General features: G+C 33.7%; 1 protein-coding gene across 1 annotated transcript; it reads right to left on the reverse strand.

Annotated features, from left to right (window-relative positions):
• Positions 1 to 5068: 5068 nt before the first annotated feature.
• Positions 5069 to 15754, reverse strand: LOC125075017. The gene is made up of 5 exons (XM_047686558.1): positions 15615 to 15754; positions 12130 to 12210; positions 7597 to 7695; positions 6822 to 6913; positions 5069 to 5412 (listed from the first exon to the last, which is right to left on the reverse strand). The coding sequence occupies exons 1-5, from the start codon at positions 15655 to 15657 to the stop codon at positions 5089 to 5091; spliced, it is 639 nt and encodes a 212-aa protein (XP_047542514.1). The 5' UTR covers positions 15658 to 15754; the 3' UTR covers positions 5069 to 5088.

Here is a 15754-nt window from a genome sequence, read left to right on the forward strand (position 1 = left end):
TATTTAATTAAAATATATATATGTTGTTTCTAAATAAAAATATTTTAAGTACCTCATTGATGATCGCTTAAATTATTGTCGAGTAAGTTGACCACCTGTCGATTCAATGGCGACCATTTCCATAAAATACCATTAGTGAAATCACTAATGTATGTCTTACTAAAAGAGAATTTCGTCTGTCTGTCCAATATTGCGATTCAGGTGTTTTTTTTAAGGTATAGGTTGACGGACGAGCGTATATCCCACCTGGTGGTAAGTGGTCATCTGCGCCCATAGATAATGGCGCTGTATATTAACCATTCCTTACATCGCCAATGCGCCACCAACCTAGAGAACTAAGATGTTACGTCCCTTGTGCTAGTTACACTGGCTCGCTCACCCTTCAAACCGGAACACAACAAAACTGAGTACTGTTGTTTGGCGGTAGAATATCTGATGGGTGGGTGGTATCTACACAGACGGGCTTGCACAAAGCCCTACAACCAAGTAACGTCTACGATTGAGTTGAAATTGTGCGCACATTATAAAATAGTAAATTAAATTTGCAGGTAGTTCTTTGTGCAAACCCGTCAGGGTAATAGACATCCATTCATCGTATATTTTACCGCCAAGCACAGCACCCATTGCTTGGTGGTAGTACTTAGTATTATTTAGTTTCGTTTTGAAGGATGAGTAAGTCAACTGCCCATGTAATATTTATTATATCACAAATGTCTGTGAGCTGTGGTGGCCATTGTAGTTACACCGGCTCACTCACTGTTCAAACTGGAACACGACAAACTTAAACTCAAACTCAAACTCCTTTATTCAATATAGAAGCACTACACTTACTTATTAATAGTTAAATTAAACACTACCACCGTTTCGGAAAAGGAAACACCCTGACCTGAGAAGAACCGGCGAAAGAAACTCAGCGGGTATATAATCAGTGGGTGGTACCTACCAAGCAAGTAGACTTAGTTTAACTTCTGCTAATAAATTGATAAAATACTTCAACCGAAGTCACAGGCAACGACTAGTTGGTAGAAAATTCGAGTTGGTGGAATAAGTATCTGATTGAAAATTATGAATACGTGTATGCGACTTTTAAAAGCAATATTTCCGAATGATGGCGACGTTTTATGACATTTTATTAAACTAATAATAATATTTCGTTCTTCACACAAGTCTAGCACAAGGTATTAAACAGCTACTCGTCTTCGCTCGGGTATGTAAGGTCTACATAAAAGGTATATATTGAAGCACAAAACAATGAATAAATTGGGCGTTTTTAGGGTCAAATATCTCCCACATACTTCCTAATTTATTAGGGGAAACGAGTAAGAGCGTAGGAGCCTGATATCATGAACAAGTTAGCATAGTTTAAACATAATTAGATGAATGGTTTAGCAACGCTAAAAGGAATAATAATGTACGAGTATATAATCAGTAAAAAAAACATTGATTTGAACCGTCTCGGGTTGAATTCCGAGTGTTTTTTATGCACTTCATAAATATAGAAAAATATTTTATTAATGTAAAGAAATGCGTAATAAAATTTGAATTTTAAATGTTGGAAAAGAGTAACTGGTGAGTTTCTTGCCGGTTCTTTTCTTCCGAGAATCTACATATATGTTTTACGTCTCGTGCTCGACGGCGAAGGAAAACATCGTGAGGAAACCTGCATGTCCATCCTCCTGCCTAAAACCGGCCTAAAACCGGCCTAAAACATTTTTTTATCATTAAAAGCTTAATAACTTTTGTACATAACAAGTTAAATTAAAAAAGGATTTAAAAAAAGGTTATATATATAACCTTTTTATATATATTAATTTTTTTAACAAGAATACTAGCAATGAACCAAATTAATTAAGGAATTACTAATATTCTCTATTTAATCCACCTTTAAAGCTTAACACTTGTGTTAGGAGTAGGGACGACTGGCCCAAGAGGTCAGGATCGATCCTGCGACATTTTACATCGCTAGTACCATTGCGCTATTGCGCTATACCATTGCGCTATTGACGTTTAAAATATATATAATTTATATATGACTATAAATAATCGGGCATATTTAAATCATATTTATCCGTAAAATATAACTAACTAGACTTTGTCTTTGGTCGTAGGGTGTTAGGAGTAAAAAGTAGTCCATGGAGTAACCCCTACTTCGAGTTCGTATCAATAGTATATATATATAAATGCCCTTCGTAATTGCTAAGTAAATAACAGTAAAAAAAAGTATAAACTTGTAGATATGTTCGTCCCGCGCTCTGATCACATATCGCCTGATGTATCTATTAAGCATAAGCGGCTTACTGCCGACTTCGATTCCCGGCTGATTCAAATAAAACTATTACAAAGTTTATGGCCTAAGTTATAAGAGGTACCGTTTTCTTTACTTGTGTAAATCGTTTTCTTTTCAGCTGGTCTTGATGCAATGAGATCTGTCATCGAATTTACGCCTCGCTTTCGTATCCACTCACTCGAAGGTTTCAAACCACTTTTAAACTGAGTGGAATCAGCGACAGACAAATTCACTTAGATTTTTTCAACAACTGATACTTGTATTATTTTTTAAATATTACTGAAGATTATTTTTCAATCACATCATCAGTCCATACTCGTCCACTGCTGGACATAGGCCTCTCCAAATGCACGCCACTGTGTCAAAAACAAAAGATACCTTATTCAAGTAGGCTTTTACAAGCACTTTTGAATCGTCATTTAACAAACTATATTAAGTGAAGCTGCAATCGGAATGTATCTACCTATAATATAATCTACCGAGAAGAAACGGCAAGAAACTCAGTAGTTACTCTTTTTCAACATCTAAAAATACAGTCATGTTAGTTAAATACAATTATATATGTATGCAATATATGAATAAACAGCACATACCTTCAAGGGTTGAAGATGCAGTGATTAAGGACAGTGGTCCTTCGAGCCGGATATTGTGATATACCTTTCTAATCAGCTTGTATCAACGGTATACATCATTGTTAAGCTATAGGTAATTCTTATTTTTTCAATGTTACAACGTATAATTTTATGACACTTTCATGTTCTAAAAAAAAAAAAATCACGAAAAACTTACTTAATACGAAAATAATTTTATTACTAATATTGACTTAACTTACGTTTTTCCGTAAGTTTTCACCGAAAACGCTGCCTCTCAAAGCATGGGCCAGCCAACTTTTATCTCTTAATAAATTGCTTGTAAGTGCCTCTTTGACGTTGTAAGTGAAGAGATTTTGTTTTACACGACATACATACATGGGTTTTTTTTATATATATTGCATCTTGTTAGCTTGAACATTTATTATATACTAGTTGTCACATACGGGTTCGCTCGCTCGGTTGGTTGTCAGGTGTTATGCGTAAAAAGTATCCCATGATCTTCCTTGGAGTTCAACCTTGCTTTCATAACAAATTTCATCAAATTCGGTTCAGTGGTTGGTTGGAAGCTATTTGCGAAAAAATACATATATATATATACAGGTTTATCGGTAATTGGACGTATTCCCGTTAGGAGGTGATAGGGGTGAATATTTTAATCATTTTTGAGTTACGACATTTTCTTGCTTTTTACAAAAGAAGTCAAAAATGCAACTTCAAAAATTTATTTAAAAAAAAAAAATTAACTGTCATTTTTTTCTGTTTTTTAAAAACTATTAAACACTTGTTATGTATCAATATTAAAACATTAAAATTATCGGTCCAGATTTAAAAAAGCGAGACTGATAACGATATTCGCCTAGCTGGAATCCGTCGCATTAAAATAAATTAAACCTTCGTCGAACTGTCACTGCGAATATGTTCTTCTAAATGATTATCTGCTCCCAAAAGCTTTGATGTTAATTTAAAAGCCATTTCCTACACTTAGGGGTACCAAGCTGTTACGTCACCTGTATGCGTAATTACATTACCTTATTTACCCTCTAAACAGGGACATTTACACAGAATTATATACAGGGGTGTGCCTTAATAGATGACCTTGCGAAAAGTCCTAATTTTTTTTTATAAACGAATCCTTCAAGATCTCTCAGAACTATGAATGTTTAAGATCGAATGCTCCTGTGAATATTTTTGCCCAAATTGTATTTAAGGATATTAAAGGTAAAATTAATTAGCAGGCGCTGTTTTAATTAATTCGCTTTAGCGTAAGACGTAATTGCTATGATAAATCATTACATAGTATAAAACAAACAAACACCGCTGTCTATCGCTATGTATGCTTAGATCTTTAAAATTTCACAGCGGATTCTTAAGGGGTTTTTTTATAGATATAGTGATGCAAGAGGAATATTTATTTTCAAAGCGATTTTAAGCAATATAGCATTAATCCTCCAATTAAGTATATTATGCATTTAATGTAGATTAATATAACCCTTTACAGCATGTAATTTAAATGAATATTTTCGAAGATATTTATAGATTTAAAATGCAGAGACTTAGCTTTTTGTATTGTCTAATGACAAAAAGCTATGAACTCTGTATGTAATGACAGTCTGTAATATATTTAGTATCAGTATTGCTCACCGTGCGAAGTCGGGGCGGGTTGCTAGTTACTTATAAATGCAATTGGTACAAGTTAACAAAAATAGTATCTAAGACTTAGGTACTATTATATAGGTTACTTAGGTCCTAAGTAGATATTTTCTACAAAATTTTCGACAAACTTTTTAATTGTTTTTATAAATTAAGTACGTTTCGCGATGGATACGGTGGTAAGTGGTGGTGGCCACTTAGAGGTAGTGTAGTGGCAGGATTTTTTGGAACCCATCTAGATAGATCTCACTCATGAGATATTCTTAGTACTGTCGTATTCTGGGTTTAAAGAGTGAGTGAGTGTAACTACTGATACAAGGGTCATCTTAGTTTACATAGTTGGTGGTACTTATCGATGTAAGGAATGGTTTATAATTCTTAAAATACCAATATCTACCTGATGGTGCTGAACAATCACAGTGGTGGTGGCCCATTTTCAGGTCCAGTTTCGAATATAACAAAAATTACGTTTCAGAAATAGTTTTCATATCAAAATCGTATATCAACATCGTCTTATCAATGAAATAAAAAACTCAAAGCCTCTCTAAAAATTTTTACTCAATCCAAATCAACGTTAGACAAATCTTCTGTTATTTTCTTGACTTCAGCTTCACTTCTTGTCTTCTCAACCATTTTCTGCGCCTCCTCCTTCTTCTGGCCGTAGAGTTTCTTCAAGTTGTCCAGAACGTACTGCGACATGTGTCCTGGCTTCGGCTGGTGTATTTCATATTCACCTTTATCGTTTTTCACCAGCTCCACCATTGAATCTTCTAGATTAATAACGTCACCGGGCCTCGACGATGGACGCTTGACTTGTTTTGGTGGCGATTTCATTTTCTGCGCCCAGTTCTGGAGATATTTGCCCGCGTCTGATTGGAGGTACTGTAATTATAAAAATAAAGATAAAAATTCATCATCTTCGGATCGTCATAGTATTAAAAGAGGAACTAAATTTAAAGCTATCACAGGTTCTGAACGTAGACAGAACAGAACAGAATGAGATATTGAGTAGTTACATCGATCAACTGTTCAAGTTGAAAGCGATTTGAACTGTCCGACTTTGTGGAGAGCATAAAAATCCTGTACCTGCGCAAACACTTGTGCACAATAATGTCCTGCGTAGTTGGCTAGCTATGATCCAAATTGGTTGGGGTAAGCCATCACCGAAATAATAGCTAGTAAAGATTGGATTCAATATTAATAAAAATATATTAAACAACTTTTGCCTTACTAAGCACATTATGAGTACATTGTTTAGCGGATTTTTAGTTGATGACTTATTTTTTATGATATAGATAGGGGGAGGAGGGCAAATGGGCAACCTTATGTTAAATGGTCACCAACGCTCATAGACATTGGCGCTGTAAGAACTATTAATCATTTCTTACGTTGCCTTACACTAAATCAAAATCAAAATATACTTTATTCAAGTAGGCTTTTACAAGCACTTTTGAATCGTCATTTAACAAACTATTTTAAGTAAAGCTACCACCGGTTCGGAATGTAGATACTACCGAGGATAACCGGCAAGAAACTCAGTAGTTACTCTTTTTCAACATCTAAAAATAAAGTCATATTAGTTAAATATAATTATATATGTATTGTTGCAATTAAATACTTTACTTATTCAACATACATTTATTAATAACTAATAAACACTGAATTAAAAAATACAAGAAGGGGAAAGTTAAAATACAAAACGTTACCCTCCACGAGCGCAGGAGTGGAGGTAGCAAACAACGTTGACCTTTCCCTTTTAATTCCCGCGACGCACTGATCTATATTTTAAAATTATGAGGAACTAACACGGGGGGAAAGTGTCATGGACGAATCGCACTGGACGTCGTCGAATACGTTGGGGCCTTAAGGGTGGCAGGCTAGGCACTACATTTGCTATAGTATGTTATATATCCTGACTGGAAGTCAGCAAGCATTAACTCCATTTTTTATCATCTATATAATCTTGTATCGAATAATAAGCCTTCTTTACCAATGATTTTTTTTGAATTGAAATGAATTGAGTCTATTAAACGGCAAAGTTAAAAATGTCTGCGCAATTTTATTATAGAAACGGATAAACTGGCTCACTCATCCTTTCAATCCTATCAAACCGTAATATATAAGTACTAAGTATTTTTGCCTGGTGGTAGATTATCTGATGAAGGCTTGCACAAAGCCCTACCACCAAGTATCTGACCTCTATTATTCTGATATTAGAAGACAGAAATATTTATCTTAACATCTAATAAACATTCATTAAGTCCGTACATTTTTGTGTTACAACACCTCACCTTGTCTTTAGTCTTGTTAATTTTCGCTGGTGGTATCGGCGGCGCCTGCCGTTTGCTGTTCGTGTTGCCATTTTTCGGGAACGGTTGACCAGCTGCGTAAAATAATAATTTTTATTATACATTTAAATGTAACTAGTATTTTATATGTGGTGCTGATGATGAGAATTTGAAATGAGAGAGATTTTTCTTACATGTACAATTTAAATTTTAACCCATATATGCCCCAGTCGTTTCTGCCCCAGTTCAAGACACTTTCACAACTGACCAATACTACTAAAATGATTAAAATCTGTTAAACTTTTTGGGCATGTTGGGTGGCACTTAATTTATACTCTCAAATTAATCCCCAATGTTAGCATGTATCTTAAAATTATGTTAAACAAAAGCGTGGTCTCGTAATACAGGTATTTGTAGTAATAACTGTATCTTGGTTAGCCCCAATATCCTTAGGTATATATAGTTTAAATATATATAAGGTTAATAGTTTTTTTGTTGAGCCGAGATGGCCTTGTAGTAAGAACGCCTGCAACTTATCCAATTTAATTTGTGTTTATAATTCATCTCGTGTTCAACGGTGAAGGAAACCTGTTTGTGTAATTTCAAAGAAATTTTGTCACATGTGTCCACTAACCTAACTATAATATAACAATTAACAAATATAACAATAGCTACTAAGCTCCAACCTTAACCTCAAAGGGAAAACGCCTTATCCCACCAGTAGTAAATTTCCAGGCTGTTACTTTAAATAACAGTTTTGTTGATAGCGTTAACTTACTGAGATTCATGGTATTCGTCTGAGGGCCCAGCTCCAGCATCACCTGGAAGTCCGCATGGTTCCCGAATGCGAATCCGAAACCTATCCTTGAATCTGTGCCTGTAAAAATAATTTATTGTAAATAAAGGATAACAATTACATGGAATTACTCTAATAGTCGTATTTACCCCTCCAATTAAGGTCAAAGCTTATGTTAGGAGTGGGGCCGAAATAACCCAAAGGGTCAGGATCGAACCAGGGACTTTTTAAATCGCTAGGTGGCAAAATCATTGCGCTATTGAAACTTATTGCCTAAGTACCGAATGATTATGGTCTGTGTGTCACCTGACTATTGTATCAGGCAAGCCCTACCACACAGGCACAATACACATTGCCTGTGTGGTAGGGCTTAGTGCAAGCCCGTCTGGGTAGGTACCAGCCTCTCATCATATATTACCTAGTATTGTTGTGTGTCTACAGGCACAAGGGACATAACATCTTAGTTCCCAAGGTTGGTCTATTGGCAATGTAAGGAATGGTTAATATTTCTTACAGCACCATTGTCTATGGGCGGTCGTGACCTATCAAATTACATTCAAACGTAAAGTAACGTTAAATATCCCACTGCTGGGCTAAGGTTTCACGTTTGAGAAGAAGCTTTAAAGCTTATTTCACACTATTCTAAATCAGCTTTCCTCACAATGTTATCTCTTCTTCGAATACGACATTACACACAAAAATTAAACACAAAAAATACTATTTCTTGTTCGAATATGAACCCACACTCATTGCTTGAGATCCATGTGTTCTAACTACTGGTTCATTCCCCTCAGAATCGAACTCGGACCGTTCATAAAAAACTGTAATAATAGATAAGTTAAAAGTTAACGTAACTTATAGACGTTTCCTTATAACCTGAATCTAGTTTTCTCGAACGAGCGAACTGGTTTCAACCAGATTTGACTGGTTACAGGCAAACTAAAATAACAGAAACCGAAATGCAATAATAATTGTTGTATTTTAGATCATAATGGTCCAATGGCTTAACAAGACATGAATCATAATGATTCTGAGTTCAAATCCGGGGCAAGTATTCATGTTCTTAATTTGTATTTATAATTCATCTCGTGAAACCTGCACGTGGTGCACTGTTGTGGGTGAGAATCTGCCAAGTACCGTCTACCAAAAATTGAGACGAGAACTTTGGCCAGCAGTGGGATATCATCTGCCTGATACTTTATATATTACGATTATTTATATATATACATGTTTATTCAGTATTGTAATTTATTTGTTACTAGCTGTTAGCTGCGACTTCTTCCGCGTGGAAGTTGAATCGGACTTGGATTGTTAACAATGTCATAGGTTAATTTTGATGTGCTTAATCCTATTTTAAATTAACTAACCTAAGTTACTCCATATAGCATCAACCATCTGCCAATGGAAGTTCCAAAAATTTAATATAATTCTGTAAAACAACGATTCAAAAGCGCTTGCTCAACTACTTGAAAAAAGTATAATTATTTTTATTTTTATTTTACCATATACTACGTTATTTTTAGCTCCGTAGCCTTCCCTCCCCTAGATGCTGGTGGGTGTGGGTATCAAAACAATTACTAATATTTACTTCAAGAAATTAAAATTGTACGTTCATACTAAATACTATAAATATATCAAAAAATCGGTATTTATCAAAATACACAGATCAATAAATAATAAACTCAATAATTGATATAATTTAAATTTTAAGACAAAGGAAATGAACGGATCAACTTTTATTCGACCTTCGTTATATAAATTATGTACTTGTATTATACATAAGTATTTAATTACATAGCGATTAAGTTACGTGTCGTAGTATTTCCGTGTAAATATTTTAATACGAATATAATTACACAAATATTGTTTAAAATCATTGAAGGAAGTATTTTTTCTAAGTTATCGTCATAGGAATACTACAGATATAAATTTTAGCTGTTGATTCGTTGATCGACTTGATTTCATTGCGTATTTAAACTCTAAAAATTATACTTCTACAACGTTCACAGTTTTTCAGTCATTAGACAATACAAGCCGCTATGTCCCTGCGTTTTAAATCTGTAATATTTTCGAAAATATTCATTTAAATTACATACTGTAAAGGGTCATATTGATCTATATTAAATGCACGATGTATTTCAGTTACTTAATTGGATGAAGATTAATGCTGTATTGCTTAAAATCGCTTCGAAAATAAGCCATTATTTCTCGTTAAAAGTAAAGGATAAAAAATGGTTAATGTAGGTTATCCCTAAGAGATAGACCTATATAATCACGGACTTTTTTGAAGACCTTTTTTAGGTGTACAATAGTGCAGTACAGTATTTTGATCTATCGGGTTGAGCCAGCATTTGCAATGTAAGAATTGAATTGAATTGAATCAATCTATCTATTAAAAAAACCGCATCAAAATCCGCTGTGTTATTTTAAAGATCTATGCATACATAGGGACAGACAGCGGTAAGCGACTTTGTTTTATACTATGTACATTACATACATACATACATTAGCAGCCTGTAAATTTTTCCACTGCTGGGCTAAAGGCCTCCTCTCCCTTTGAGGAGAAGGTTTGGAGCATATTCCACCACGCTGCTCCAATGCGGGTTGGCGGAATACACATGTGGCAGAATCTCGTTGAAATTAGACACATGCAGGTTTCCTCACGATGTTTTCCTTCACCGCCGAGCACGAGATGAATTATAAACACAAATTAAGCACATGAAAATTCAGTGGTGCCTGCCTGGGTTTGAACCCGAAATCATCAGTTAAGATGCACGCGTTCTAACCACTTAAACTATGTAATGAAGATTTATTTATTTAATTTATGAGTTTCCATCAAAAGATACACTAAATACTTATTCTTAAAATTAAACAACATAAGGGTTACGAGTTGTGTGCTCCTTCAATTTTATAGGACACACAGCATGCACTGTTAAGCAAAGAATATTTAAATACAATTAAGATAAAAAAGTGTAAAAATAATACATAACAGTAAAAATCGAATATAAGAATAAGCTTATTAATTAAACATTTTTTTTTGTTAGTTATTCAAGAGATCATTGATGCGAAATTGTAAAGTTAAAAATAATGATAATAGTTATAAATAAATTGAGATTATTTTTTATTTTTTAATTATTGGTTTTTGATATTGTAGTTAAATTAATTAATTTCTCCGTTAATTCATGCTTCTTATTTGTGTTAGATATTGACGAAAATTGATGGTTTTATGTGTTATTTTATTAAATTTTAATATAACTGTTCTATTGTACTATTAGAAGGGCCGGACCGTGAGTTTAGGGGGCCTTGGGCTAATACTACTTACCCTACTTAAGACACACCTGAACGTAGACTGGAATTAAATTAATTGAATGGGTTTTATTAATTGCAGGATTACGATCTTTTTAATTTAATAGAATGATGGATTCTTTCGCATTATCGTCTATTTTTGACTTTGACTTGACTTAACTGAGGCCCCTTGAATCCACGGGGCCCTGGGCTGAAGCCCAAAAAGCCATACGGTAGGTTCGGCCCTGACTATTAGTTTCCAGAAAATGAAAAAAATAAATAAATTCTATGTAATTTTATTGAGGTTGATGTGTGTCTTTGTAACGCAGCGTGTTTGTAACATCTACCTTTTGTTAATAACAGAATATCTGTTCATTGAAATCAGTGATTTTCATTAACGACCCAATTAATAAACCGGTTAACTATACAAATTATAAATGCGTTTAAACACTGTTTCGCAAATCACTCATTAACTAATACATAGCTAATTAAGTTAGATACTGATAAGTTTATTTACGTTTCAAAAACTGTTTGAAAGGAAACACTGTAAAAATCAACGAGTATATGGGATAATAAGTCGCGTTCACACTATTTAAATTTAGTCGAACACATTTGCTATGATGGTTATTTGAACTGAGTTATATTTACTCAAAATTCATCTACAACCATTGCATTGCACACGAATCATTTTAAGTCGAACGACTGCTAATTGACAATTAGCAAATCGATTCATTAATTTCATTAATATTTATAATTTCGTGCACGTCTACGATCCCTATTCACAATTACAGATCGTTAAAAAATAATGTTTAGTTGACAACATAATATAATCAGGCGGCCATGTTTGCGTTTACGGGTTATGAAGTTATATGTTATATGACAAGTATAGGATGAACCGTAATAGTTTAGTTTCATTTATTTTACGAAGCGAGCGATGCCAGGTTTGAATCTAGTCTTTTGATATTTATCGGCACCATTTTTATCAGTTAAGTTTTTAAGCGTAAAAGTTGGAATTTTGAATTATAATGATTTACCCTATAAACGTAAATAAGTATCTTGATTTCAAATACGTAACTCTGTCACTATAAATGAATCTAAACTCACAACTTAATTTTATGCTAATTCCACACAACCGATCGAGTTGTAGCGTCCACACTTTTGCTACTGTTGACAATTTACAAATACAAAATCAGTATAATGTTTTTAAATGTTACTTATTATACCACATACCTTTTTTTATTGGAGGGATGTTAGAATATGCCACGGATAACAAAGATGGCAGCTCTTCCGGTATGATGACGCCGCATGACACTGGAACAAAATCATATTTTGAAGTCTAGCGTTGGAATAATTGCTTAAATTATACATATTGTTAATATCAAGTTTTATTGACAAAGACGTTTGCCTCGTGGGAGGGGGGAAGCATTTTAGGGGGTAAGAATCCCACATAGCCGAGATGGCCCAGTGGTTAGAACGCGTGCATCTTAACCGATGATTTCGAGTCCAAACCCAAGCAAGCACCACTGAATTTTCATGTGTTTAATTTGTGTTTATAATTCATCTCGTGCTCTGCGGTGAAGGAAACATCGTAAGGAAACCTGCATGTGTCTAATTTCAACGAGATTCTGCCACATGTGTATTCCACCGACCCGCATTGGAGCAGCGTGGTGGAATATGCTCCAAAGCTTCTCCTCAAAGGGAGAGGAGGCCTTAGCCCAGCAGTGGGAAATTTACAGGCTGTTTATGATATGTATGTTATCTCACATAGTTCGGTTAAAGGGCACGGTCAACGATATAAAGGTTTCCGCTGTATGTAATAAATTAGTCTTTCTGTCTGTACTGAAGGTTAGAGATTAATTTGGGACAACACAATTATCCGCGGAGCAAATCATTTAGGTAATTTCCAAAGATGTATTTTCCCATTTCATTTATCTTACTGAGAATTCCTAGGTATTCGAACCGAGGAGTATACATTAGCAAGATATTAGACCATACATAACTATGAATGCTTCTAGTATCAATAAAACGGCTATAGTCTATTCCAACCACAGGAGGAGTAGAGCCAAATAAACAACATTGGCATCTTGAATAATTGGTGATGAATTCGCGAAAAAATCGCGTTTTAAATTTTGGCGAAGTTTCTTAGTGAAACTTTGGAAGTAAGTGATGTATTATAAATATATATGAATTAAGAACTGTCTGTAGTGTACTGTATAAAACAGAGCTATGAGGAAATCCCATAGAATATATAAATCCAATGTTCAATCTTTACTCATTTTTTAAAAGGAATAGGGATAAAAAACAAACAGAGAACTTTTACTCCTCCGTCAACTGCATTTTTTATTGAAGCTTTTAACTTTAGAACTATTGAAATTAAAGTAGAAAAATTAAGTAATGTGATAAGTTTTTCTCAAATTTTCGATAATAATTATGGTCGAATTTCTACCTCTGGGTAAACTAGCATCGCTGGACTTATACTGGGGCACTTAGGCCTATGCTGACAAGATAAATTTTCAGTGCGGAAAAAATTAGAAGATCATAAAAAAATGGCGTTATCAAATACTTAAAAGAATCTTTATTAATTTAAAAACGTAACTTCAAACATTTTACGCAAAATTTCGTCAATAGGGTGAGATTATTTACAGCGCTCAGAGGCGGCACTGAGGTCGAATCCCACTGAACACTAGTCATGTTGATTTACATAACGTGACCTCTACATATTACTTCACTCGTATCCGACGTATTGTACGTTCACTACCTTGATGTCTAGTGGCAACATTGTAAAGCAACACCGAACTGCTGGGTTCAAAACAATGTTCTATTATTGGTTCTGTTTAGGTCTGTTTAGAGTTCGGAATTTCGAATTTCGTGTTTAAACTCCCGTCTCGAAAAATTCGTTAAGCTGACTCTGAACACAGTCTGACACAGCAAAGCAATTATTGCTATCAAATATTTGTTGCGGATTGATATCGAATCAAATAAAAAATATATAAATTAGTATCATGGATCTATGCAGAATCATAAGACTCCATTTAGATATTACATTACATTATTATGTAAATTTCCCACTGCTGGGCTAAGGCCTTCTCTCCTTTTGAGGAGAAGCGTTGGAGCATATTCCACCACGCTGCTCCAATGCGGGTTGGTGGAATACACATGTGGCAGAATTTCGTTGACATTAAACATATACCGCAGAGCACGAGATGAATTATAAACACAAATTAAGCACATGAAAATTTAGTAGTGCTTGCTTTGAACCCAAAATCATCGGTTAAGATGCACGCGTTCTAACCACTGGGCCATCTCGACTCACCACTGGGCCATCTCGGCTCCTAATACTCCATAATACTGATTTATCGACTGCAACACTTATCAAAAAAATATTTGTCAACAACAGTTGCTATTTTACAACCGTAATAACCCTGCTGATCGTTTTCCGGTCGAGTCAAATCGGATACTGAGAAAGAAGTTTTTTTTTTTGTCATCTAGATAAATGCATCAGCAAACGTGTCTGGTCAATGTCCGCTGCCCATAGTGGTACTATAAGAAATATATGCCACAACCATGGGAACTAATATGTTATATGCCTTATGCTCTTCAAACGGGAATACAACAATTCTAAGAATTATTAATTTTTAGTACGATATATTAGCTGTAGTAATTATTATCGTTTTAATTATCACGTAATTTTTAATCTGTTAACGGCGGAGTGTACCGAGAAAGGTTAAGTATCTACGTAATTACAAATTATTACGTAATTTTAATAATAATAATAATATTGTCTATATTTAGTTTAAAGATATAATTTAAATATAATTTTATAGATAGATTAATACTTCGAAGCAAGGATGACTGGATTTTTTTCACATAACGGAATCATTTTCTTGTCTTTGGTTCATTATTTATTTGAAATGGAATATGTTTGTTATAACCAATGAACTTCTGTTTATTAATATAATAAGCCAGAGTGTCACAATACAAGTGAACTAAAACGAACGAGCCATTTTCATTATCTTTGTGTGACACTCGCCAAACGTTACACTACTTTACTAGTGTGCGTGTATTTTTTTCGGCACATAAAGTTAAATATTCTTCCCAATAATATAGCTGATTATTTCTCTTCATGACAGCAAAATAATTGAAAACCACTGGTTTTTCATACAAAAAAATTATCTAGCAGATTTATATTCAAATAAACAAATTGAAACAAAATATTACATCTAAGTGATAATTGTACACAAGAACGTCTAATACTACATGATTAAATACTTGATTTTTATATAATTTTTTATAACAGTAAAATAAAACATATAGAATTAATTTAAAAATAAGCTTCAATAAAAACGGTATACAAAAAAAAATATATCTTTAAGCATGGTAAATAAAATAAAAATATTTATAATATATTATGAAGCAAATAGTATTTTAATGAATACTTATGTTATTAAATACATTTATAGTCTCCAGTCTTTCAAAACTTTGTTGTATTTAATTACATTTTACAAGTACATGATAATGTACGGTAATTAACTAAATTATATTATTATTATAATTATAATTAATAAAAATGTAATGTTTCGGCATTCAAGTAACTCGCCTTCACCTATTGACGCTTTGCAATTCAAATTCTTAAAAAAAAATCTTTAAAAAATATTTTAGTCAAAATCTATAGCTGTTTAAAAGTCTAAATTATAAATAACATGAACTTCACTAACCAAAGGAAAGTAGGGCCGAGAAAATAACGAGTTTAATTTCCATATTGATTATTCACGCAACATTTAGTTTTTTTTATATCATTTTCACAACACTTCACAGATTAAAAAAAAGTAAAACGAACTGTCAACGTCGAGTTTTG

This window comes from Vanessa atalanta, chromosome 29 (genome assembly GCF_905147765.1).
Source record: "Vanessa atalanta chromosome 29, ilVanAtal1.2, whole genome shotgun sequence".
Taxonomy (NCBI): Eukaryota; Metazoa; Arthropoda; class Insecta; order Lepidoptera; family Nymphalidae; genus Vanessa; species Vanessa atalanta.